Consider the following 26,102-nt stretch of genomic DNA (forward strand, 5'->3'; position numbering starts at 1 on the left):
CTGGCAGCGCACGCCATCTTGGTGTCGGGAGACCTGCTTCTGGTTTGTGGCCTGCGTAATGGTCTCAGGGATCTTCGGGAGCCAAGCACCAGACGTGTCAGGTCATCTGGAACTTTTCTGGCCCCCATCTCCTGGGCGGGGTTCCAGCAAAGACCCGTGGCCCGCTTTCCTCAGGGGTTAGGTGGGGCCTGGCTGCTGGCAGCACACACTGCACCTGCTGGGTGCTTTATTGTTGGGCCAGGAAGGCAGGAGGCCTCCTCCTTCCAGTGCCCCACTGCAAACCCTCTAAGCTCCTGCTCTACTGGTGCTACCCTACCTGGGGTTGCTGGGTAGAGTACAGGATGCCCCGATAAGTTTGAATTTCACAGGAATAACGAATAGGTCTTTACTGTAAGAGACATAATGAATTTCAAGTGTAACTGAATGCCCCCTAATTTTATTTGTTACATCTGGCCGTCTTAACCCTACCTGTCTACTCAGGGCAGGAGGCTTTAATTGGTTTTGTGGACGTAAGAAACATCCAAACCAACAGAGAATTTTTATGAGTCTATTTGAGCTAAATTGACAACAATTGCCAGAAAGCAAAATCTCAACAGATTAAGAAAATGCTCTGCAGAATGGCAATTTTGCAGCTTATGAGGGGAGGTACCCCTGAGAAACTGGAATTATCTTGTAGGGGTCGTAAGCCTTGTAGCAAGGCTTCTCCTGCTAGGTGAGCGCTCTGGTAACCCATCTGTATCAGTGTACCAGCTAGTGGTGTGAGAGGCTGCCTTTGGCTTCAGTGAATTGTTTTTTTTAAAGCCTCAGCACATTGGCCCATTTCATGATGGGTGATTTATAAGCACACCTGGCTACACCATGCTGAGTGATCAGAAGTTTTTGTTTTTGACAAAAAAAAAAAAAAAAAGACAACCCTCGTGCCCAATCCCCCCTATTCACTTAATCTTACCCCTGAAAACATTTTTCTTTTTTGTTTCCCCAGAGGAAAACAAGTCCTGGCAGGGAAACATTTTGCTCATGTGGAAGAGGTAAAACAAAAAAACAGCAGAAGCACTAAAAGGTGTCAAAATCAATGAGTTCAAAAACTGTTTTGACTAGTGGGGAAAAAAGTCTCAGTAGGTATATTGTGTCAAATGGAGAGTACTTTAAAGGTCATTGAATTTTAAACATGTAAGAATAAATGTACAATTTTTTACAAATAAATCCTGGGTCTTGGGGGTCCCCCCTCATATTTTTACACATTAAAATAAAAGGAGGAAAGGTAAGTTGAGTTACATGAAATTCATTGGTGGTTGATTAGGGAGTCAGGAGAAAGCAAAGCCAAGAAATGTGAGACTGGATCAAGAATGAAATGGAGACACATACTTTTGGTTAATGAGTAATATTCACCACGCTGAGATGGTACGTAGAAAACAAGGTACCATGAGGGGGTTCTGTGATCTCATGCTCTGGTGCAGTGGGTGTGCCCCGAGGGGTCTTTTTCACTTAAGGTGAAGACTGACCTTTGTCAAGAAAGCTACAGGCCTAGAATGTGACTACTGTCCATGATCCACTTTTAGTTAGTAATTTTTATGTTCATACCACCCTATGTGATTACAGTCTCTGAGTCTGTAGGGCCACCACACTGGCCTTTCCTGAGCATTTCAGGTTTAGCGCGTGGGTCCTGCAGGAGATGAAGCCACCTGGAGCATACAGCTAGGACGGGACCCAGAGTGGAGGAAGCATGGGTACGGAGGAGAGATGTGCAGCCAAGGAACAGGGCTGTGCATCCCAGAGCAAAGTCACAGTGGGGGAATAAAGAGGATGGACCCCCCTTGTCAGCAGATAGGGGGAAGGCCTCCTAGAAAAGAGGAAGGCAACTTTTAAATCAACGTGAAGAGTGTGGCTTTCAAACTTGCTTTAAGAGATTGAAAAAACGAATAGATTTCAAAGATCTTTATATGAAAGCAATAGTAAGTATAACAATGTTAAGAACCTGGGTTGCCATAGAGTAACCATAGTCCCCTTGTGCCCATCCCAGATTGTTGGACCAGAAAGCTGCATCATCAACCTGCCTCTGTGGATGATTCTTATATTCTAAATAGGTTGGTCGGAGCATCATCCCTTAAGCTGAAAGGTGGCACGTTCAATTCTCAATCAAGGCACATGCCTGGGTTGTGGGTTTGGTCCCGTCGGGGCATGTGCAAGAGGCAACCAATTGATGTTTCTCTCTCGCACTGATGTTTCTTTCCCTCTCTCCAAAATCAGTGAGTATGTCCTTGGGTGAGGATTAAACATACATAGATAGATAGACAGACAGACAGCATGCTTTTGCTGTAATAAATTCTCAGGCAGTTCCAGGAGTATTTGAGATGATGGACAACACGGGTGACAGGGCCCATGGTTCTAGAGCTGATCACTACAGCCATCATCTCCCTACCTTCCTCCCTCGCCCCCAACAGTGCAATTACAAATGTTTCCTTTGTTAACTCGCTCTCTCCCTGTTCCTCCCCCATGTCCAATTTGAAGGTGCACAAAAAGCCAATAGGACAGAGAAGTAAGGGGATTTAGGGTTAATGAAAAGGAGGCTGATTTGAGTTATCCAGACACTCCAACACGGATGTCCTACTGTTACTATGTCTTCCTCTTTTCCGAGTCCTTCCCCTCCCTGTGTTTGTTGGCTCTTTGGAGAGGTACACTCCCAGATGTTGAGATCGTCATCGTTCAAGAACTTCCCAGTAACTGCAGTCAACGGGGGAGAGTGCACGTTTGGCTGTCCACCACCAGGTGCCACATGCACTTATTTTGGGGGAGAAAATTGCCTTTGAGCTTGTCTTGAAACTGATTTTATTTTCGAGTGTTTTTTTTTCTGTGGGGGGTAGGGGAGATGGGTAACAGTTGACCTTATCCCTTTCCTTTGGCTGAAATAAGTTCTTTGCCCCAACACCATAGGGCCTGGGACTGTTCCTACAAGAGGCTGGTAATAGTTGGGACTGTTAGGCACAGCCACACACTTGCACTCCTGGTGTTTTTTGTCCCTCTCAATATGTTTGCCTAGATTATTTATTTAATTTTATTTTTTCTTACAGCATAGGACCTCACAGACTGAGGTTACCCTCCACAATTGATTTTTTTTAGATTTCATTTATTTATTTTTTGAGAGAAGGGAAGAGAGGGAGAGAAACATCAACGTGTAGTTGCCTCTCATGTGGCCCCTACTGGAGACATGGTTTGCAACCCAAGCATATGCCCTGACGGAATGGAACCAGCAACCTTTTGCTTCACAGGCCCATGCTCAATCCACTGAGCTACACCAGACAGGGCTGCCTAGATTATTTTAATGTGGTGACTCATGAGGACCTCTCTTCTTTTTCTCTCTTCCTCCCTCTCATGTCAGTGGACAAGTATTTACTTTCGTTTTGATCACTGTGGCAAAGTGTATTTTCCAAAGATGGCAGCAATAGCATGCCCCATCCCACATACTGTTCTGCAAGTAAGTTTGTTACAGGGTGCAGCCAAGAGGGGGGACCCCAAATAGGCATTTGAAATGGGGTCCAGAACTTAAGATGTCCAGGAGATTTTAAGATGTCTTCACCCCCATTCCCCAGGTGTGGGCTGGGGGAAGGGACACGTGGAGCAGGGCCTTTGAAAGCTGTTTCTCATAGCAACAGCCTTGCAGCTAACCTCTGGTGTGGTCATTTAACATATCTATAGCCTTTGGCTGGTCGCTTAGATATGTTAAATAGCTGTGGCCATGCTCAGAGCCAAAGGAATGGAAGTAACTTCCCCACCAAGACGTAACTGGGGGGCAGGTCCCCCAAGTTATAGCGCCTGCGTGGGAGCTTGGAGATGATTGGCTCCAGGACTTGGGGCCACACCTGCCCCAACTCACGATGGCAGTTGAGTAAAGCTGGAAGGGTATGAGTTCTGGCATGTGAAGCTGAGTGTGGGAGGAGTCGGAAATGGGGCTGCAGAGGAAGATTGGCGCAGGGATTTAAACCCAGATGCAGCAGCCATTGGAGAGAGAGCCACTCGGCCTTAACAGAGTGGAGACTCCCGCAGCCCTGAGAGGGGGAGAACCATGCAGCTGTGGAAGGGCAGAGAGGATCACAGCCATTAGAGAGAGAGAACCACACAGCTTTAGCAGAGTGAAGACTCCCGCGGCCCCAAGAGAGAGAACCACGCAGCCTTGACAGAGCGGAGACTCCCGCAGCCCTGGGAGGGAGAACCATGCAGCTGTGGGAGGGCAGAGAGGATCACAGCCATTAGAGAGAGAGAACCACACAGCTTTAGCAGAGTGAAGACTCTCACGGCCCCAAGAGAGAGAATCACACAGCCTTGACAGAGCGGAGACTCCCGCAGCCCTGGGAGGGAGAACCATGCGGCTGTGGAAGTGCAGAGAGGATCACAGCCATTGAGCAGGGGGAGTACCTTGCAGCTTTAGCAGAGTGAAGACTCCCGCAGCCCTGCTTGAGAGAATCACCATGCAGCTTTAGCAGAGAACCGCCACTCAACTTTGGCAGAGTGGCGACCCCCCCCCCCCCGCCCCACCTTGCAGCCATTGCGCAGGGGGAGAAGCACACAGTTTTGGCTGAATGGGGACTCCCGTGGCCCTGGGAGAGAGGACCACGTGCCTGTGCCAGAATGGGGACCCCCACAGCTTTAGAAGGGGGAACCACCACCTGGTTTTAGCAGAGATCCCGGCAACTCAGCTGAGGGTGCCGGGAACCCAGGGAGGTCTCCCAGTCGAGATGGAGTACTAACTGGGAAGAACCAGAGGACTACCTGAGCCATGGACTTCTATTTCCTTTCCTGAGATACGGTACTCTGGACTGGGCAAAGGGGGAAGGAAGGAAGGACTGTGTCTGTTTGTGGGTCTTTTAAGGGACTTGAGGATTTTTTGATAAAGACATTAGGTCACTACTTTAAGTTTGTATAGCATTAAATAAACATTTCCTTTCCTTTTCACGAATCTGGCATTGAGAGACGTCTTTCCTCGGGCGGCAGACATGACGGACCTGGGGGCTTTTTTTTTTCAATAATAGTATATCGTCCCAGGCCCCCCTTGTTTGTTCTGTAACAGTAGTTGCAGAAACTACCATTGCCTGAAACTAATACAAAATAGTGTTGAATGTAAACTGTAATTGAAAAAAAATTTTTAAGTATTACAATTTTAAAAAAAGAAGACTGCTATCTAGTATAATCACAAGCTTAAACCTCAACTGTAATAGGAGACCTCTACATTCTCAATGTGGATGCTAAGCCCTTGGCGTTTGTGTTGTCACTCACACGGTTTTCTCCCAAAGACGTATTTCCCGTTTGACTTGCTGGGAAACTAAGCGCAGAGAAAAATGGCTCGGTGTCACGTGACGGGGAGTTTCTGACAGAGCTGAGGTTAGAATGCCAGTTGGAATCCAAGCAAGACTTTTTATATTAGGGTATATACAATCAGTACCTCATTTCAAGTGATATCACACTGTTCATCAATACTTTTGTAATAGCTTATGTAAATAAATATTAGATTTCAGGAAGTTAATTTTATTTAAAAGCTAATGAGAAGGACCCTTCTCAAAAGCTCATGAGGAGGGATACCCCTCAGGGATACTGGAGAGAGGACAATGTCTGAGAAGTGGGGAAAGGGATCCAGAGAGGAAAACGCGGAGGGAACTAGCTCCTCCATTGAAGCAGGAGAACAGGTGAACACAGATCAGCCATTTTCTCCATGAAGAAGAAAGGAGAGCAAGCCTGGTGTAGTACACAAGTGTCTAAGGAGAGTGGAAATCTGAAATAACTGAAATGAAGGATGGCATGGAAGCTAAGAATACGCAAGAGCTCCCTGGGAGCGTTGGGGGTGCAGCCGTGGTTGCAAAGCGATCGCAGTGGCCAAGGGCACAGTCAGTGTTCTCCCCCAGCAGCAGGCAGCAGCGCAGGAGTTCACGGTGGCCAGAATTAGCCCGGAGTTAGTATTTTGCCAGGCTTGTGTGATGGAAAGACTAGGGTCAAATTAGTTGAAAATTATGATACTTGCTAATGTTTGTCAGGATAGTCGAGTCTTAACATTATTCCTAAAGAGAAATTTCAAGAGTTGGCCATTTCTTAGGTTCATGAGTACTGGGTAGAACCTAACAATCATTACAATCAGTGTATTCGTCAACTACTGTTGTGGAACAAATTACCCCAAAAGATTGTCTGGAAACAGTAACCATCATTTCTCATTGAGGTGGGCTGGGAATTCGGGAGCGGCCTGGCTGGGGCTCCAGTCAGCCGAAGGCTTCATGGGGGCGAGGGTCTGCTTCCAAGACAGCAAGTTGACGCCGACGCGACCGTGGGCAGAAGCGCCGGGCTCATAACCACGGGGATCTCCCCGGAGGACTGTTTGGGTGCTTGTGACACAACAGCCGTCTTTCCCGGGACCAAGTGAGCCACGCAAACCTGCAGTATCTTGTATGGCCTAGCCTCAGAAATCACACGTCCTTATTTCTGCAATATCCTGTTGGTTACACGACGTAGGAGCGGACTGCCTAAGGACTACCCAGGTTTTTATGTCCTTGTATCAATACAAGGAAGTGAGGATCACCACGAGACGTATGGGAGGCTGGCTTACCACAGCTGAGTAGGAAGATTTGGATACCTATAGTGTTAACATTTGATGATGTTATAAATAATATGACAATTAAAGAAACCCTATCCAAGCTATTACCTAATGGTTAATTACCTACTTATCTAATTAATATGTTCTTCCTTCCCTTTTTAATTCACTGAATCTGATTTTTTTCTTTTTTTGAGAGGCACTTGAGCTTAAAACAGGATTTCAAAAGTTGTTTAGAAAGCGCAGAATCCTAAAGTAATGAAGAAATTCCTAAATTATAATTAAGTTTACTGTGTTTGACACTGTATCCGATGTAGCATTTGAAGACACTGATTCACTAACCCTACCTTCAAAATATTAAAACTGACATCAAAATGATGACTACAAAAAGGGCAATAGACCACGTATCTTTTGTCCTAAAATTAGTGCATGCAATTCCCACGAAGGAAGATAAAATCATTCAAGTGCTGGAAGTACCCTTACAGCCAAGCTTTCCAAGTGAGCATGCCTGCATCAGCTGGTGGTCCTCTTCTCACCCTGCTCCAGCCCCACTCCAGGTAACCTTCAGGTCACTGGAAGGTTAATGGAGTGTCTCACGATACTGCCTGGCATTCTGCTACTACCAACACCGAAATGCCCAAATCAATGGGAAAATTTACAAGCTTAAAACTTGAGCATTTGTTTTGATTTTATTAAGATACTTTGTTAAAAGACCTTTTTTAAAAAATGTTTTATTTTTAGAGAGAGGGGAAGGGAGGGGGAGAGAGCAAGGGAGAGAAACAACCATGTGGGAAACATCCATCGATTGCCTCTCATAAGGCCCCAAATGGGGGCCCAGCCTGCAACCCAGGCGTGTGTCCTGGCTGGGAATTGAACCAGTGACTCTTGGTTTGCAGGCCTGTGTTCAACCTACTGAGCCACACCAGCCAGGGCTAAAAGACCTTTTTGAGTGTATAACAAAAACTAAAATTATCATACTATCATATGCCAAGTGCTGGGTTAAATATTTTATTATATATCCCACAAAGTTCTTAAAATATCCTTGCCATAGATATGTTACACATTTTAAAAATAAAGAAAATAGCCCTGGCTGGTGTAACTTGGTTGGAGTATCATCTAGTCAAATGAAAGACTGCGTGTTCAATTCCCAGTCAAGACACATATCCAGGTTGCCGTTCAATCCCTGGTCAGGGTGCTTATGAGAAGGCAACCAATGTTTTTTTTTTTTTCTCTCTCTCTCAGAAATGAAAAAATGTCCTCAGATGAGAATAAATAAATATATATAAGGCAAATAAAATACTAATTTGCCTAAGTTCTCACATTAAATGACATGTCCTGAATATGAACCCCAACTCAAACTCTGTCAGTATGCCAAATTACCCATAAGTAGTATTCTCATTTAATTATCACCACAAGCCCAAAGTTTTTTCTGAAACTTAGAAAAATTAAGCAACAACTTGAGAAAGGTCATAAGCTAGTGAGTGTGCAGGGACTCAAATCTAGGTCCACCTCTAAATCCAATGTATTTTGCTACAAACAAAGAAAAGTGGCATATTACAGAAATAAAATTAAGATGAACCCAACAGGCCATGGGAATAGGTGGGAAGTGCCCTGGAACAATGCTTACCAGTATTCAACTTACCTATTCAAAATCAGGACTCAGACATAGGTCAACAATATCTGGTTTCATGTGAGCGACTGCAACAAAAATATTACTTCACCAACTACTGTGAAGAGAGTAAGCCTCTCTCCAAGTGCTGCTTGTTTGCGCTGGAAAGCCACTGCAGGGCGCCACAGCAGGGGTGAGAGAGAGGAGGAGGCTGGGAGGATCCTCTGCCAGCACAGGGCACTGGGTGTGAGGAAGACCTCCGTGTGCAGGAAGGACTGCAATCTGAAAACAAGAGGAATATGCTCAGTGGTATCTCACACTTCTGACACCTGCTCAGAGGGATGCCCTGGAATTCGTTTACTAGAAACATCTCAGACTGAAACACAGTACCTCAAACCAGTGACTTTTGGTTTTCTTTGCTTTCCTTCCTGACCCCACCTCTTTCTTTAAGTATCCTTTGTTTACAAAAAAAAATTTTAAAGTGTCATCATAAGGATTCTTACAAATAGTTTCTGTATTTTGTAAGACAGCAATTTTTAAAAATAGAGGACATTTCTTCTAAATCACATACACTCTAAAATTCAAGACAGCTTCCCTAAATTGCCTTGCTGAGTCAGAAGACCTTTTTGTGAGTCTGGGACATTTTATCATACTAGGGGTATGTCAACATGATTAAGGAGCCAAACTGGTTTGTACTACCCAAAGATGGAACAATTCGAGCATAAGAATAAATAATATCAATAGCGAGAGATACTTCACATTAGAATCCATGAATTCATACTGACATAAAAAAAAATGGTTTTTAGGACTTCCAGCCAAGATGGAGGCATAGGTAGACACACTGTGCCTCCTCGCACAACCAAAAAAGAACAAATTTAATAACAAAAAACAACCAGAACTGCCAGAAAATCAAACTATGGGAGTCTGACAGCCAAGGAGTTAAAGAAGAAACATTCATACAGACCGGCAGGAGGGGCGGAGACGGGCAGCCAGGACAGAGAGGACTTGGGGCAAGCAGTGACTGGAGGACCAGGGTGGGTCTGGCTGTGGCTGGACGACCAGGAGAGGTGGCGGCTGGCAGATCGGGCAGTCCCACATTTACGTGCGGATAAACTGGGAGGAAGAACTGGGGAGTGAGACAGACCTCATAACCCAGGGCCCCAGTGGGGAAATAAAGCCTCAAACCTCTGACTGAAAACACCTGTGGGTGTTGTGACAGCGGGAGAAACTCCCAGCCTCACAGGAGAGTCCATTGGAGAGACCCACAGGGTCCTAGAACATACACAAACCCATCCACTCAGGAATCAGCACCAGAAGGGCCCAGCTTGCTTGTGGGTAGCGGAGGAGATGACTGGGAGCCAGCAGAGAGCAGAGCAAGCACCATTGTTCCCTCTGGACCCCTCTCCCATGTACAGCACCAAGACACAGCATCATGGGTTGCCCTGCCCTAGCCAGTACCTAAGGCTCCACCCGACTACATAGCAGGCGTGCCAACACACACACACACACACACACACACAAATGGCCCAAATGAAAGAACAGATCAAAGCTCCAGAAAAAATACAACTAAATGGTAAAGAAACAGCCAACCTGTCAGACACACAGTTCAAAACATTGGTAATCAGGATGCTCACATAATTGGTTGAGTATGGTCACAAAATAGAAGAGTGAAGGCTAGGCAAAGTGAATTAAAGGGAAATGCACAGGGAACCAACAGTGATGAGAAGGGAACCAAATCTCAAATGAATGGTTTGGAGCAGAAAAAAGAAATAAACATTCAACCAGAACAGAATGAAGAAACAAGAATTCAAGAAAATGAGAAGAAACTTAGAACTGCTGGGACAACTTTAAATGCTCCAACATCTGAATCATAGGGGTGCCAGAAGGAGAAGAGGAAGAGCAAGAAATTAAAAACTTATTTGAAAGACTAATGAAGAACTTCCCTAATCTGGCAAAGGAAATAGACTTCCGGGAAGTCCAGGAAGCTCAGAGAACCCCAAAATTGGACCCAAGGAAGCACACACCAAGGCACATCATCATTACATTACCCAATGTTAAAGGTAAGGAATCTTAAAAGCAGCAAGAGAAAAGGAGACAAAGGAGTTCCCATAAGACTGTCAGCTGATTTCGAAAAAGGAATCTTACAAGCAAGAAGAGGCTGGAAAGAAGTATTCCAAGTCATAAAAGGCAAAGACCTCCATCCAAGATTACTCTGTCCAGCAAAGCTTTCATTTAGAATGGAAGGGCAGATAAAGTGCTACCCAGATAAGGTCAAGTTAAAGAAGTTTCTAGGAAGGGTTTTTATGACTGACCTATAGTTACTAAAATAAATCATGAGTTTCATTATCAGCCATTCTAAGCATGGCATACTGAGGATGCTAACATGATGTAGTTACTGTTTTTCTTCATGCAACAGAGAAAGTACAACAGCCACATTGTGTAGCTCCCAACATGATTAAAAGACAATGTTATCACAATAACATTGTGGGAAATTCATCTAAAAAGTAGTCTAAAGCTTAGGAATAGGCAGATGAACTGTAGCTTCACAGATTCTGTGCTAAAATTAATTAGCTAGTTTGAGAGATAAAGTATGCTAAAGTGTCAACTCAGAATGAATAAAAACTGGCACCACATTATTTAAGTTTTATGTGTTAAGGCATTTGTTTTCTACCAGGGATTCCTTGAGGGTAGAGACTGTGCATTATTCAGTACGTGAGCTGCCACACTACAGTATGTGCTCAATAGTTACTGAAGTTTGTTGACTTTATTAGGCTCGCCGAAAGCTTGGGAAAATTACTACTTAAAATGGTTTTTTACTTAAAGCACAATCCAAGAAAAAAATATAAGATCCATGGTCATTAAAAAATGTGTATTATTTACCATTCCCATACTTAAATAAAGTAGTAAACAAGTTGGTTTTAAAGTAATGACTTTATTAATAAATATACATCCATATGATGATGTAGATACAAATCATGAACACTACTCCATTCCCATACACATAATTGCACACGAGTAGCTCAAGTTCATGGACATAAAAACATACACAGTATCTATTCAGACTTTTTACAGCAGAGGACAGCGTGCTTATATCAGTTAATTGGTAATTATTTTCTCCATAGTTATCTGTGGAAAAAGGAAACGGTGAAACTTAAAGAGTCAAAGTGGTCTGATTACTATAAATCACACGATTTACTACAGCATTAAATTTTCCAAAAATTAAATACATTGTATGTGAGAGCACAGATTTATCTACTTGGAGGTGAAGGGGGGAAAATAAAGATTTAGATACACCCTAGAGTTTAATAGGATATAGTTAAGCTATAATAAAAACAGAAACCTAATAGCATTAAAATATTTTATGTCCAAGGAAAAATGTTTTCAACAACTGCTGTGAATTCTTTTATTTTACTATAAAGGGATCATAAAATTTTACTGCATATAGAGACAATGACTGACAAAGTAGCAGTTATCGTCAACATCCCCTGAATTATCTTTTAAAGCTTCTTAGAATATAAAAGAGGTGGTGTTGTTTTTTTTTTTTCTTTAGCTCATACACTGGTTTTTCTTACACTGGATGTAGTAAGTGGATTCAGATATTTTTTTCCTCCTTAATCTCTATTCTTATTTCATGAAAATATACATGTAAAATTTGTACCAACATCAGTTTGGAATGAATATTGCTTTTATTACTCTAACAGATTTTTTTAAAAGTAAATAAAAATATAAAGAATTTCTTAATTGAAACAATGATTTTAAAAAGTCCCAATATGAAAAATTAAGCCAGTATTTTTCTTCCAACACAACGTGCCAGTATTTTTTAATATCCAGTGCAAAACTCCAAAGACAGTATCAAAATCATCCCATACTAAAGATTAGTTATGCAAGGTTATATTTGTCAAAAGATGAAAATTTCATCTGCATTATCTCATTGGTTAATATAAGAATAATAAATAAGGCATGTTAAAACATTTTTTTAAAAGAAAAAAGTAAAGCAAATTTATTTGACCAGAAGATCATTTTCTGACCAACAGTTTTAATATAGCATAGTGAAACCTATTTTGTGAAGAGAATTATACAATATAAAAGTAGCAATTCACCTTTAAAGGAAGAATCATACTGTGGGAAGAAACATCCAGTTCTCCCCAAGTGATTATATTAAAGTATAGGCATTTGTTTACATGCTATTTCAGTGTTTATCATGACGAGAGACAGTGTTACAAAAGATGCACAATGTAGTCTTTAGATTATAGAGAAGTAAAAATATTTTATATTTTAAGACTTCGTGTTATTATTTAGATGTCTTTTTTAAAATTTAACCTTTATTGTATTTTTTGTCTATTACCGTTTAGTCCCTTATACCCCCTCCCCCACAGAGGAGTTTTTCCCTTCAGCATGGCACCGATAAACTGTTCACAAGGAGAAAAGGAAGTAGGATCAGGAGATGCTCACCAGCACACAGATGTAATAAATAGTCCATGTAACTGACAATGAACAGAAAATTCAGCTTTCTAAACGATAGTATCCATTCACTCCCTTTTTTCCCTAGGACATAGCTCCTGATATTAATAAACACTGTTAGGAACATACTTCCTTGATTTCACCATTTCATTAAACATGTATAAAAAATTCAGTATACAATAATACACCTGCTTTACCTTCTGACACACAGCACAGCACCACTGATTGGATGTGCTGGAGGATGAGGAAAGGTGCAGGGAAATGAACGTAGGTAAGGGCAGGGAGAAAGGGAAGGTTATGTGTAACAAAATCAGGAATCAAAATAAACCAAAAGGACAATATCAAATGGACATTCTGAAAAACACAACATGCAACCAAATTTCCAGTAGAACATTTAATCAAACAACTGTACTTGGGAACTCAAAGGAGGATTTCTAAGCAGTCAGCTGCTGAACATCACTTTGAAAAATAGCTAACTGACATCATAAAAGTGGATAAAACATATGAATAAAGATGTAAGCATTTGTGTGTGTCAGAAGTTATACTGCTTTGAGTAAATTATTAAAATTTTATATTTTAAGCTTCTGCAAGAAGAAACTCATGTAGCAATTTAGCTGCCAGAATGTAGCAACTGATTATGCAGTCACCCAACATTGTTCTCTATGGTTTGTGCAAAGTTAAAACTGCTGAGGTCAATGTCTCAGATGCCAGTGCACATACAGTTCCCACATACAACGCAACACCTCTTACTGTAAAGAGCAGCACAAATGTCCTGCTCATTGCGTCAGGCATCCCTGGAACACCTGAAGGCTTGCTGCTTTTTTCCTGACAAAAAAGGTATGAAACATGACATCCATTTGCAATCAAAGTCTGCACTAACTGAGAGCAAGCCCAAACAACACAATATGCGCCTTTTTAAACTTTTAATTATTTTAAAAGTTTTGGGGTCCTGCAAATCTACTTTATAATCTCAAAAGCATTTTAAATTGCAAATACGTTCATTGTAACTTTGAAGTTCAGTGGAATTTTTTTCAAATCCAAAAATTATAATAGTTTATTTAGAACAAACAGAATAAATAAAATGTGTATTAATAATAAAGAATATTACTTTCAGAAAGGGGGCAAGAGAAATTTCCTCCTGTCCTTACTATACATATCTACCTGATATTTTTTTTCTTTTCTAACTACCTTGCTTCTAGAGCAAACACTGTTGGAAAAAAATTTGGGGTGAAGGGGTGAAGGGAGCCACAATTAGATTTTTAATAAAACTAACCAACATTATTTTTACATGTTTCATGCATAGGTGGATTCCTATATTTCTTAATATTTGTGTCCTGACAGTCAGAAAACTGCTTGTTGTTTGTATCAGTTTTACAGCCTTCCATTCAGTTCGTGTCCAAACCTGAAACCACAGTAAGTGCTAATGCAACGGGATGATTTCTCAGAAAAAAACTAAAAACATTCTGAATATGTGAGTAATAATAAATGTTTTAAGCATGTTTAGAAACTAAGTATATGAAAAACAAAATGTAGTGAATATAGCTCCATGCAAACCTTAAGAATGTTTCTTTTTCTATTATATTACATATGCTAGTCTCAGAATGCATCGTATTTCACCAATAATGTAATGTGCAGTTTTTATTAAAAAGCTTATTTTTTTTTGTAAATATGAATTTTGTAGTGTTCGGTATATATGATCTTAGGCAATTAAAAAATATACAACCTATCATTGCTGAAAAGCAAACACTAGATAATTCCTTTGGGAACAATGGTTAAATCAACTAATGCCATTTAGATCAATAAATAAGAAGCTGCGTAAACCTAGAACATTAAAAATAAAAATTTTAACATCTAAAGTCTATGTAAATGCCAAAGCATACAAGTATCTGTGCCTTGTCTCATGAAAATACCTGTTACAAAATTTCACAGCCACACTCTTGTGGCTGAGTGGACTGAGCGCTGGACTGTGAACAAAATTTCACAGCCATACTTCAACCAATCCTGAATCATTAGTTTGTTTTGTTCCATCAACTAAAAATACCTTAGATATTACCTTTAGTATATTGTAGGCTTACTTCACAAACTAATAGGTATAATGGTTTCAGTTGTTTAGCACATGAAGCATCTATTTAGAATAGTCCAAAAGTAGTAATGAAATATGAGACATAACCATACTCTAAAGAAAAAGCAAAAATGATTTAGTTAGGTGTTACACTTGAACCTATGTACAAATTCAAAGCCACTGCTCATGCCCTGAGTGCGTCGGTCAGCATATGGCGGTTTTTGAGCAAAAGCAGGGTAGGGGAAAAAACCACGCAAACAAACAGGAAAACAAATGTGGAAAGTCCAGGCCAAAAAATCATGTATGTCAAAATAAAACCAAGAAGCTTTGGGATTATTCACACTCTTCCTTTAAACCTGGCCCTCCTTTCCTGCCTCCTTCACTCATTGGGTGGCTTGACGTCGCTGCTGTTTTCCTCCACCCCGTGCACCGCTCTGCCATGCATCATAGGGTAAGGAAAAGCAGCAGTGCCACAGCCATAACTAAGATCGGCGAGACGGGACAGGGCTTTGATGCTACCTGGAGGTCTCCCTGGGCTGACTTTGTATCCCGCAGCTTTGGTTGTACCCAAAGGTCTACCTGGACTTGTCTTAAATCCAGCTGCTTTGGTGGTTCCCAGGGGTCTGCCTGTGCTGGTCCGGTATCCTGCTGATTTGGTAGTTCCAGAAGGCCGGCCACGCTTACCAGATCGATTGAGATTTTTCTTTTTCTTTAGTTCATCTTTTATCTCTATGCTTCTGCCACTTGTAGTCTGCAAGTGTGTTTCATTTAATGGGTCTGGCCTCTGACAAGCCATTGGTTTGTGGCTGACTGTGTGGCTGTATTTGCTTTGCTGGGAGGAGTATATGTCAAACTGATCGGCAGCTCTCATGGCATCTTCACTGAGGCAAGAAGGCTTGCCGGGCCCACAGAAAGCCGGATTACTGCTGGCGACGGGATGCATCATCTTCTACCAAAAATAAAATACAAATATGCATAAACACACATATATAAATATGTATCTGTATGACAGCATTCAGTAGGAAAACAGTCTGTCTTCCAACAACTACGCAGGCTACCTAAAATTAGGCTGAACAGGCAGGACTCCAGACCACTTATAAACAAACACACATCAGCAGATTCAAAGATACTTGTTTTTCTCAGTTTAATCACAGGTAGAGACAAACATCATATAAACTCAACAATAATACTGATATAGTAGCTATGATATTCTCTGCTTAGGAAATTAAAATGTGCATGGGTAGAAAATAAATCTGTTATATTCTGTAGGAATATATTCTATATTCCTATATAGTCTATATCCTCTTTTCTTTAGATCACTAAACCCCAAAAGGATAACAGTAAAGACAAGAACTCTTATTAACATGATTCTTTCTTTCAGTTTGCCTAACGTTCTTAGAATGTCTGTCTTTGGCCTTTTATTGTATTTCTCACATGTACACTTCTGATCTGGCCAGTTTCCACAACTTACTCATCATTACTGCAATTTATTATTTATACAGAATCCTGAGTGTATGTTACACTTTACAAAAGATGGAATGTACCAAACAAGGAATACAATCTCTTGGCCTAATGTCTGGACTTCCTTCAAACTACTCTATTCAAACTGAAGGCAGTACCAATATAAAGGGTAAACAAAGGTTTCCATTAGCTAAAATGAACACTTACACAAACAATTGAGATTTATATTATAAAAGTATGGGTAAAAACCATAATCAAATACTTTTTATTTTGAAGGTATGGTTATTAAGACAAAAAGCTGAATGTACAACACTGCTTTCTCCCTTGATCACAAATAGGATATGGATATGTTTCCCTCACAAGAGCCCCGTGACACATAGTCCAAAGTCTCTGTTTTGTCTGTGAGGGCAACCCTGTGATTTGTTTTCTCTTTATAAAGGCAGTATTACCACCACCACTGTAACAAACCAGGCCTAACAGCCATATCATTAAAATACACAGAAAATGAAGAGATAAATATATGGGTTCCAATTCAGATTTATAAAGAGTCTCAAATGTACATGAAGGGCATAAGGGTGTATTTCCTTATACCCTTACTACATGCAAAACCACACCAAAACCTCACAAAAGTAGTTACATCCCAGAGGCAAAAAAACAGATAATTAATGTGAGTCAAAACTACTGTAAACTTATTTCAGCTTATAAAGGCCAAAGGAAATGGGGATCAAAACTACTGTAAAATTTATTTCAGTTTATAAAGGCCAAAGGAAATGGGGATCAAGTCACATAATTGAATTCTGTTAAACTACTGAGTATTTGCTGAAAATCATCAGATACAGAGCTGTTAGCCAGCTGACTAAAGTCTTAACTATCAAGGAAAAACAATGACAATGAGAAACCACTTGTTTATGACAGAAGCCTTATAGACTTCAGAATAATAATGAGCTAAACACAAATATAAAGGAGTAATTCTTTACTCATTCCCCAGGGATACAGTGAGAACTAGATTACTAATTATCACTAGCTCAATTTCTAATTTCAGATGAGAAATAAGGAGAGATCATCAAGATGTGTTCAAAATGTATTAACATTAGCAGAAAGTTAACAGTTTTTGAGCATTTTCTATGTGTCAGGTAATAGGATTACACTTTGAACATTACCTGATTTAATCATCACCACAACTCTTATGAGGAACACACGATTACTAACTCTGTTTTAACAGAAACTGAGGCAGACTGCAGACTTCAGCAACTTCCCAGAGTCACACATTAGGAAATGGTAAAGCCAAATACGAATCAAGATCACCTGCCTTCAGAACCAACAATATCAGTATAGCGTAAAACTAAAGCAGGGTTTCTCAACAGTAGCACTGTTATTTGGGTCAGGTAATTCCTCGTTGTGGAGGGTTGCCCTGTGCATTGTAAAATGCTAGCAGCATCCCTGGCTTCTATGCAGATGTTAGTAACTACACCCTCTTCTTTCTCCTCCCAATTTCTGACAACCAACAATTTCCCCATACATTCCCAAATATTCCTTGTGGGACAAAATCCACCCCCTACAATGAGAATCCCTCAGCTATACTAAAATGAAAATACAGGAGTTAATTTAAAATACTCCTGTTTAAGTTTTTATTTACTTCTTTAGCCCCTACCTATTCACACATTCACAAAACCTTTCTGTTGATAAGATCTATAAAGTGAAACAGCTTTGCTTTCCAAATTGAAGAAAAGCCAATATTGGGATTTGTGCAGGGACCACCCACAATCTTCTTCCCTCCACATTATAAGCTAATTGAGGAATATGCACAGGCATTAGATAGGAATCAAAACACTAGTTTTTTTCCAATAAAGATGGAATAGAGACCAATCACAAATACAAAGAAAAACACACTCAGACTTTTGAGCAGAATATTGTAGGAGAAAAAGGTGACCCCTTTTTCAATTTTATTATTCAGAAACCACCCTTCTGGAAAGCTCTAGTAAAAAGAGGCAGAAAGGTCCAAATTCTCTTCCACAGGAAGCACTGCCAGTAAAGGGAGAAAATTTTTCTCCCTACAATCCGTTTCACTGTTTTATAGTTCATGCCTTTTAAGTTCCTATCACTCACTTATCAATATCTTTCCTCTGGACTCTACTTAAACTTCATTTTTTTCTTAATATATCAGAACATTTACAATCTATTAGCATTCAGGATATATAGAATCTCAACTTAACATTTATGTTAGAATTTTATTTTATTTGAAAACTCTTATAAGAATCTATTTCAGCCAAACTTATGACATAAACTGGAAAGCAAGATTTCAAATGCTCCCACATGAACATCAGACTTTTAGAGTCAAGATGCTGTTAGACGTCCTTTACTCAGAAACCAACCGACACTGGGAAAACAACAACAACAACAACACTGAAAAAGTAGTCCTGCCCTGACTGGTGTGGCTCAGGTGGTTGGGTGTCTTCCTGCAAAGTGAAAGGCCTCAGGCTGGATTCTGGGTCTGGGAACAGGCCTGGGTTGCAAACTCTACCCCCTTCTCCCTGAGGCCTGGGAGAGGCAACAGTTTGAGGTTTCTCTCCCTCTCTTCCCTTCTCTCTAAAAGTAAATAAATAAAATCTTTAAAAAAAACTTTCCCAATTAAAAAAATAAAGTAGTCATTCAATTAAAAAAAAAGTACCCTTCCCCAATTCCTTTAGCCTTTTCCAGAAATGTATGCATTTGGTTTGTATTATGTTAATTTACCTCTGACAAAGCTCGCATTTACTGAGGACCAATCCCGTGCAAAACAATATTCTAAGCACTAATACAGAAAGTAGGAGCAAAGCTGTTTATTCCAACAAAAAGACAATGACACACGGACTTACAGTACATTTCCAAGGGCAGTTTTCTATATGTTCTGTATTTTCCTTCCCCACTACTGCCAAGAAAGCAGTACAGTATTTTGCTTATTCCATAACTACAGAACGAGCTGGGCCAGAAATTTATTTTAACAGTTACCCATGTAAACAGTTATCTCAAAAAGGAAACAGAACTAAAGCCAATCTTTTTCTACTTTCAGATTTCGACCTGTTAAGATTGCACCATTAGATCCTTGTGTATGTAAACTATTTACATGGAAGCGTAAGTACGCCGTATTTGTATATACAAGCATTAATCCTACACTTAACAATCCTTCCCTACTCCCACTTCAGGGCTTGCCAGCTCACTGCTCTTTCTTGAAGGACTCTTCCCACACTACATAGAGTTTACTGAAAGTGCCCAGAGCGCATTTCATACGTCGGAATTAATACCACTTTTCTAGAAAGTTTGGACTTAATGAAAGACAAGCATTACAGAACACAGTGTGTGTGGACTACCAACAGTTAATTATCTATTAAAATAGTTCACTGAATATAAGGGAGCCAACTAAGCTTCCATATATTTTAACTATGACTAAGTTAGAATTGTTAAAGCATACACTAAACTTTGCCATCCCTGGAGTTGTTCTGACGGTGTGTGTAGCCCCTAAAGTCTTCCCGTGAGCTGTTCTTTACGAAATAACTTCTTTCCCTCCGCTTGAGGGGTGGTGGTCAGTACTGCTAACGTGAAGAACTATATTTTTAGTAACTTTCAAAACATTCATGAAGCTTTCTAAACTCGGAGAAAACCTTGCTTTTGAGAATTCCAAGTTCTGCCCTCTTCCAAAGATCCAATGTCACATAATTCTCAGAGATTTATTTCAGATCATTTGGCTTTGAACAATTGTACAGGATCATACACGAATTTAAACCTCTAAATGAAAGTCCATTTGTGACTCACCCACCTCAATCACCCAGAAAAGTCCACGCAGCAAAGACCAAACAAATGCCAATAGCTCCGCGTCCTGCCCACCACGGAAAGTTTTGACACTAGGGCAGAGCGTATAACGGCCTCCTTTGTCTTCTTTCCACTCCTTGATTGTGCCCCACGGCGCAGTTTCGCCGCTGCCAGAATCCTTAGCTGACAGCAGGCCTTTGGAAACGTAGTACCTGTTGTGCCTGAAAGTGATTATTACTGTATTAACAATAACAACTTTGCAGACCATACACGCCCACGCTGAGAGAAAGGGCCGTGCGCCCTCCATAATCGAAACCTCCCGCCCGCCGAGTGAACACTCGGAGTTGTGCAAGCTGCAGAAGTCCACAAGCCACTCCATCGCGACGTCCCAGTCGAAGAGGGCTGCTGATTTTGACCTCTGAGGGAAAAGGATGACCCCTCCCGCCCGCAGCAAAGGAATTTCCCCCCCATTAATGGCTCCAAGCCCAGAGAAGGGGAGGCTACGGCCAGGGCCCCTCCTCTCGCTCCGGGCTAGGCCAGAGCTCCTCCTCAGGCGCGGGTCCGAGACCTCGCCTCACCAGTTGGCAGGGCCCCGTTCTCGTCACCGCCTTGACTCCTACACGAGAGCCCGCGCCCGCGGCCCCGACTCTACTCCCAGCCGAGCTGACAACTCCCCGCGCGTCCACCTACCTCAGCCGCCGGTAGCCCGGCCCCTCAGCACGCCCAGGGGCTGCCCATCGGCCGCGAACCTCACGTTGCACTACTCCCTTCCAAGCCCGCCGCCTCTGCACGACACGAAGAGCCCAAGGCAGAGTAGCAGGCAGTTAGGGCGGTGGCGGCGCGGTGGAGGATGGCTCCAGACTCCAGCTGAGGCCACAGTTCAGGGTCCTGCCCGGACGCCAAAGAGGCCAATACAGCCCCTTACTGAGAGGGGGCGGGGTGGGGCGTGCGCGAGCTCGCGTGAACCACGCACGCGCACGCACATCGCGAGATCCAATCTCCCGCCGACTACCAGCACGCAAGCTCAGGGTTAAGAGCTTGGGGGGGAAGTAACCGGGAAGCCAGGATGCGCTTGCGCGTCGCGGGGACAGGCAGGAGGCGGGGCTTAAGCTCTAGCGTCTCAGGGTCTGGCGGACAGGAGCTGCAGCCGGGTTGGAGGAACCCGGCAAAAGGGAAATAACTTCAGTGAGTTGTTTCACCCCAATTCTGTGATGCTGAACTACTACTGACCCATTTCTCAGATTACAGGATTAGTAAACAGTGGAATCAGGATTTGAATCCAGCAGTCTCTTCCTGGCTTTTGAGCGCTGTTGGCACAGATTTATTTTCTTACTGTGCTAGGCGCTGCTCCAAGAATATTGAAGACTCAGCCTCTGCCCTGTAGTTGCTTATGTGTGGGTAGAGTGAGACCTCCACCTGCAAACAGGCAGGCCCATTCATTTTCTGGCAGGTGGTGTTTGGATCCTGGGGTCTAGGACTTTGTGATAATGAAATGCCTGGTCTTCTGGGACACCCTATAATTTAAAGTTTTTACATCCATGACCTCCTCAGAATTGCCATATTCTTCATTTCATCATCAAAGGATGAGACAAAAAGTAGTTTGCTTACAAACTCGCCCACCCTTTTATGTAGTTACGTATGTTGAGATTTCTGGCATATCAGTCACCCCATATAAATCACTTAGCAGAAGGGGTTAGTTTCCCCAGTTCTTCCTTCTATGAATTTGATTATGTCAGAGAGGCCAGTATCTAGAATTAGGAAGGCTGCTGAGAGGAAGACATTTGATTGTAAGTACAAAGAGGCTAGAGGTGGGAGCCTGTCCTTTTTGCCCAATCAGTGTTTGAGGAGATGATCTCAGCACCAAGCTCAAACATGACCACAGAGCAAGTTCCTTGGCCAAGTTCTACTGTCAGTAGGAAAGAAAGGAGGAGCAACTTTTCTGGATGAACACACAAGCCAGGAGCCAAATCAAATTCAGTACATAAAACAGGCAGGCCCATTCATTTTCTGGCAGGCAGCGTTCCATAACTTGATTTTAAATCATTCTAACTACTATGAAATACCAGAAAACAAGACTGGTCACACTAGTATTACTTACATATAAAATGAAAATACCCATATATAAAAGAGCTAAAATGTGTACACATTAGTTTAGGGCGTAATAAATATCCTTTCAACAAACTTCTTTAAAATGTTCTCTCTAAAGCATGGCTTCTTTTTTAAATGGAATTTGAGAATGCATTGTTGTTTCCCATACCACATCACTATTCCAGATCCATAACTCTTAACTTTTATCTGAAATAGCATTTGTATATAAAACCATGTAACAAAAACTTTCGTATTAACAAGGTCAAATGATTTACAAGCCCAGTGGAGAAGAAGCCAAAGTAACAGGGAAGTCAGATATTCCGGGGTTTGAATGCCATTTTGCCATTTGACTCCTTTGGTACCTTGGGCAAATGACTGCTACGAAGATAATGTCCTCCTTGAAGAGGGCTGTGCAATTAAATGAGCTACTAGGTGAGTATAGCTGTGATTTTAAATTCTAGGTCTACCACTTCCTAGCTGTATCACTGTGGATAAGTGATTAGTCAGTTCAACAGGTATTTATTGAATGCAAGGAACCACATAATGCCATTTCAGATAAAAAAGAACTAAGGTTCAAAACATATACTAGGAATACAGGATAGACATGGTCCCTGACCTCAAGAGGTTTACATTTGGTGAGGTAGACGAAAACTCAATCAGTATAGCGTTAAATGAAAAGTGATCTGGTGTTTTCTGATAATTGTCTCAGGTTGGTCTTAATGAGGCACACAATACGGATACAATGTGCCCCTAGTTCTGGAAGTAGAGTTTTTTTCGTTGAGCATAGCCATTTATCATCACTTCAGTTGCAACAAGAGCACACTTTTCAATCTCACATTATGTGACTTACCTCCCATTTCTTCTTCAAAAGCATGCACACTTGCCTTGACCAGTGTGACTCAGGTGGTTGAGCTTTATCCCGCGAAGCGAAAGGTCACCAGTCGGGTTCCCAGTCAGAGCACATGCCTGGGATGCAGGCCCAGTCCTGTCTGAAGCTTGTGCAGGAGGCAGCCAATCGATGTTGCTGTCACACATCAAGGTTTCTCTCCCTCTTTTCTCCCTCCCTTCCCCCCTCTCTAAAAATAATCAATAAAATCTTTAAACAAAAATAATGTACACCCTTGTAATACAATTTGGACTCAAACTTTTTTTTCCTTCTCCAATAGCTTCAGCCTGGCCCAGGGCACACCAAGCCATAAAGACAAATCACCAGTTAGTAAGATTTCTGAGTAATAAACGGTCACTGTATATGTGCAAAAGGAAAGATAGAAAAAGAATTTGTCTGGAGCTGAGAGCTGGCTGCCTCTAAAAACCTTTCAAACGAGGCGACAAGTGTTCTTAAATACTTTAATTTCAAGTGAAAAATATAGAGGAAAAAAAGGAATCTCATTTTCTAGACTTTAGTGCACCACTGACTATCCTTACCAGGTACATGGCTTATAAAACAATTTTGAAAGTTACAGCAATATTGCAAGATATCATAGGAAAAACCACTCCCATTTACCCATTGCAGTGATAACAGTACCAATATTTACTGAATGCTTACCACATATATGCCAGACATTGTCTTTCTATGCTTTAAGGCTTTCTATGTTATTATTTCACCTCATTTTCACAACTCTGAGAAATAGGTATAATACTCTCATTTTATATACAAAAAAAACTGAGATGTTTCAAAGCACTTAAGCAACTTACCTCAGGTTGTCCAAGTACCTCCCATACATGAAAATTGATTTTTAATTGTGTATATGAACAGTTGTACCAGTACTGTAACAAAGTATTATACGTGATATATTTTGTAACAACACATCATAAAACCTACTAAAAAAATGTAAAGGATGATTTTAAAATAAATACAAATAGATGCTCTGGTGTAGTGTTCCGGCTTTCCAATGGCTTGCTGTACGTGTGCCCCACTTTTGAGACCCCTGCTTTGTATCTGAGAAGTCAAAATCCAAGAGCAAAAGAAAGTGAAGATCATCAGTTCTTTTCAAACTTGAATGTGTATCACAGAATCATTACCACCCCAGACACACTAATAATAGCAACAGCAGACCAATAAAAAGTTACAGAGGAACTTATGCTCTCTTTGAAGTTCCCAGGCATGCACTCTGCTGTTCTCTCCACCAAGCTTTCCAAATCTGAAACTTGGGCCTGGGATGGCTTTTGGGATAGAGAGGACTCTTTTCCAGAAATCCGCAGTATAGTTCTGGGAATCTCAGCTCCCAGAAGGCTCTCTTAGTCAAAGGCATGGAGAAGGAATACTCCCTTCAAATACCTTTGCACTGGCTGGACCCAGGCGCCTGAGAGCCTCCAAGGAATTCAGGAATAAAGGCCAAGGACATGTGAACATCCAGCGCTGCTAGAAGTGCCTGGAATTGATAGGCTGCTAAAAATCCATCTACTACAAAGTGCCAAGTTCAAATGACGTGCTTTTTCTGTGGACAAAGAGCACATTTCTCATACTGAATTCTCACATGTTCTTTATTATATAAATAAGAAAAACTATAAAAAGAAACTAAGATTTAAAACATGTACTACCAGGATCTTCCAAATATTAAAAATGATTAGGATTTTTTTAAATTCTAAACTCTTTTACCATAATACCAACAATGTATGAGACAGTAACTCTGAGTTACAGTTCTCCAAAGGGGTTCAAACTTTTCATTTCATAGTTTTCCCCTCCACAACAGAACAAGGTTAATACAAAGTTAAAATTTCTTTTTGAAGGCTGGAGCTTCAAAAGCATGAACTCCTATAGGCTGATGCCATATTTGGAAGAAAACAAGCTCAAGACAAAGAATTGAAAGTAAATTCTTCACCAGTCATATGATTTACAGTAGGTACTTACCATACAAATATAAACTAAGCCATAAGGCATTAAAAAGGTGAAACCATTGATAATTGTGGCAATTTTGCAAAGAATACATTTGTTCACATTTTTTCTTCACATTTCTACTTGGAGTCTTGCCTGAGGAAAATTTTAAGTTGATATAGAACTTACAATCTTGTATCAAGTATCTGCAATTGGTAACATGTCAGGGAATATTTACCTAGGGAGGGAACTGTAGCCACCAGACAGCTGGGCTAAGAGACTGTATTTTTTATTAGGCAGTGTGAACAAAGATGTTGGTTGCTAAACTTAAGTTAAAAACCTCCCTCAACTGAGATTTTATTAAGGTGTTCTGATGGTTACACTTAAACAGAATATAAAGTTAAGATAGCCCGTCTACCCCTCCAGACATACTCAATTATTTGCATTCTCTTTATATTTATTCACACAACATTTTTAAACATTAACTTCCATTTTCAAGTAAACACTTTCAGGGGGATAGATTTTCATGCCAGAAACATAAAGTATAAGAAAATGTCAATAAATTCCAATTCTTATTTAAAACTATGTACCAAAATGTGAAGAACTGGTTGCTCCAGACTCAAATCTAAGAGGAAGAGTATTCTCATGCACCACACACTGGGCTAGCCTCGCAGAGCTCCTGCCTGTTCTGAACATGCAGCATCATCTATAAAGCACTGAAATGGAGCATTTTACTATAAACGAAGTGTAGCCATTTACCCTCTACTTCGTTGCAACCACCATCCCTCCTCCCCAGCTCCTATCTAAAGCGAACACTGTGTTATCTGCCATTAAATGACTGTAGCGGATGGGTTTATAACACAAAACAGGCAGCACAGGGAAAAGAGCTCACACACAGCCAAGTTACACATCTAGAGGCTGGGCTCTCTAGCTTGGGATTCTTAAAATGCTACTTTGTTACTTCGGAAAGGGCCCCACTGCAGGCTTCATGGGAATTATATAATCTTAGGCATTCAAGAGCTGGCTCAACTCAGACAAACACCTCTGTATGTGGAGGGGCTGCCTGCTTCGAAGGAACCATCACACTCACAGGTGCACTGTGCCTGCCAGCTGAACACCAATGTGCACCAACAAGGCTAGTAAGCCCTGAAATACAGCAAATGATAAAGTGTTCAAAGGGAGCTGGAGAGAACCTAGCCATTGTCATTTAATTCTATACTTTCATATCCATGCTAAGAGTGTCACTGTGGTA

The 26,102-nt window shown here is 41.3% G+C and overlaps 1 protein-coding gene across 3 annotated transcripts; it reads right to left on the bottom strand.

Annotated features, from left to right (window-relative positions):
- Positions 1 to 11,089: 11,089 nt before the first annotated feature.
- CUNH5orf24 (chromosome unknown C5orf24 homolog) lies at positions 11,090 to 20,908 on the bottom strand. 3 transcript variants are annotated; one of them, XM_045823620.1, is made up of 3 exons: positions 20,638 to 20,908; positions 19,955 to 20,168; positions 11,090 to 15,646 (listed from the first exon to the last, which is right to left on the bottom strand). In XM_045823620.1, the coding sequence occupies exon 3, from the start codon at positions 15,644 to 15,646 to the stop codon at positions 15,080 to 15,082; it is 567 nt and encodes a 188-aa protein (XP_045679576.1). In that variant the 5' UTR covers positions 19,955 to 20,168; positions 20,638 to 20,908; the 3' UTR covers positions 11,090 to 15,079. The 3 variants fall into 3 exon arrangements, with proteins under 3 accessions (XP_045679576.1, XP_045679561.1, XP_045679568.1); XM_045823605.1 differs by having other exon boundaries at positions 11,090 to 15,649; positions 20,638 to 20,903; XM_045823612.1 differs by lacking the exon at positions 20,638 to 20,908 and adding an exon at positions 20,526 to 20,628 and having other exon boundaries at positions 11,090 to 15,649.
- Between the last annotated feature and the right edge of the window lie 5,194 nt (positions 20,909 to 26,102).

This window comes from Phyllostomus hastatus, unplaced genomic scaffold, assembly GCF_019186645.2.
Source record: "Phyllostomus hastatus isolate PE091 unplaced genomic scaffold, TTU_PhHast_1.1 phas_contig_150, whole genome shotgun sequence".
Classification (NCBI taxonomy): Eukaryota; Metazoa; Chordata; class Mammalia; order Chiroptera; family Phyllostomidae; genus Phyllostomus; species Phyllostomus hastatus.

Coding starts and splice junctions, on each gene's coding strand:
- CUNH5orf24 (XM_045823620.1), bottom strand. CDS start 15,646: ATGATGCATCCCGTCGCCAGCAGTAATCCGGCTTTCTGTGGGCCCGGC.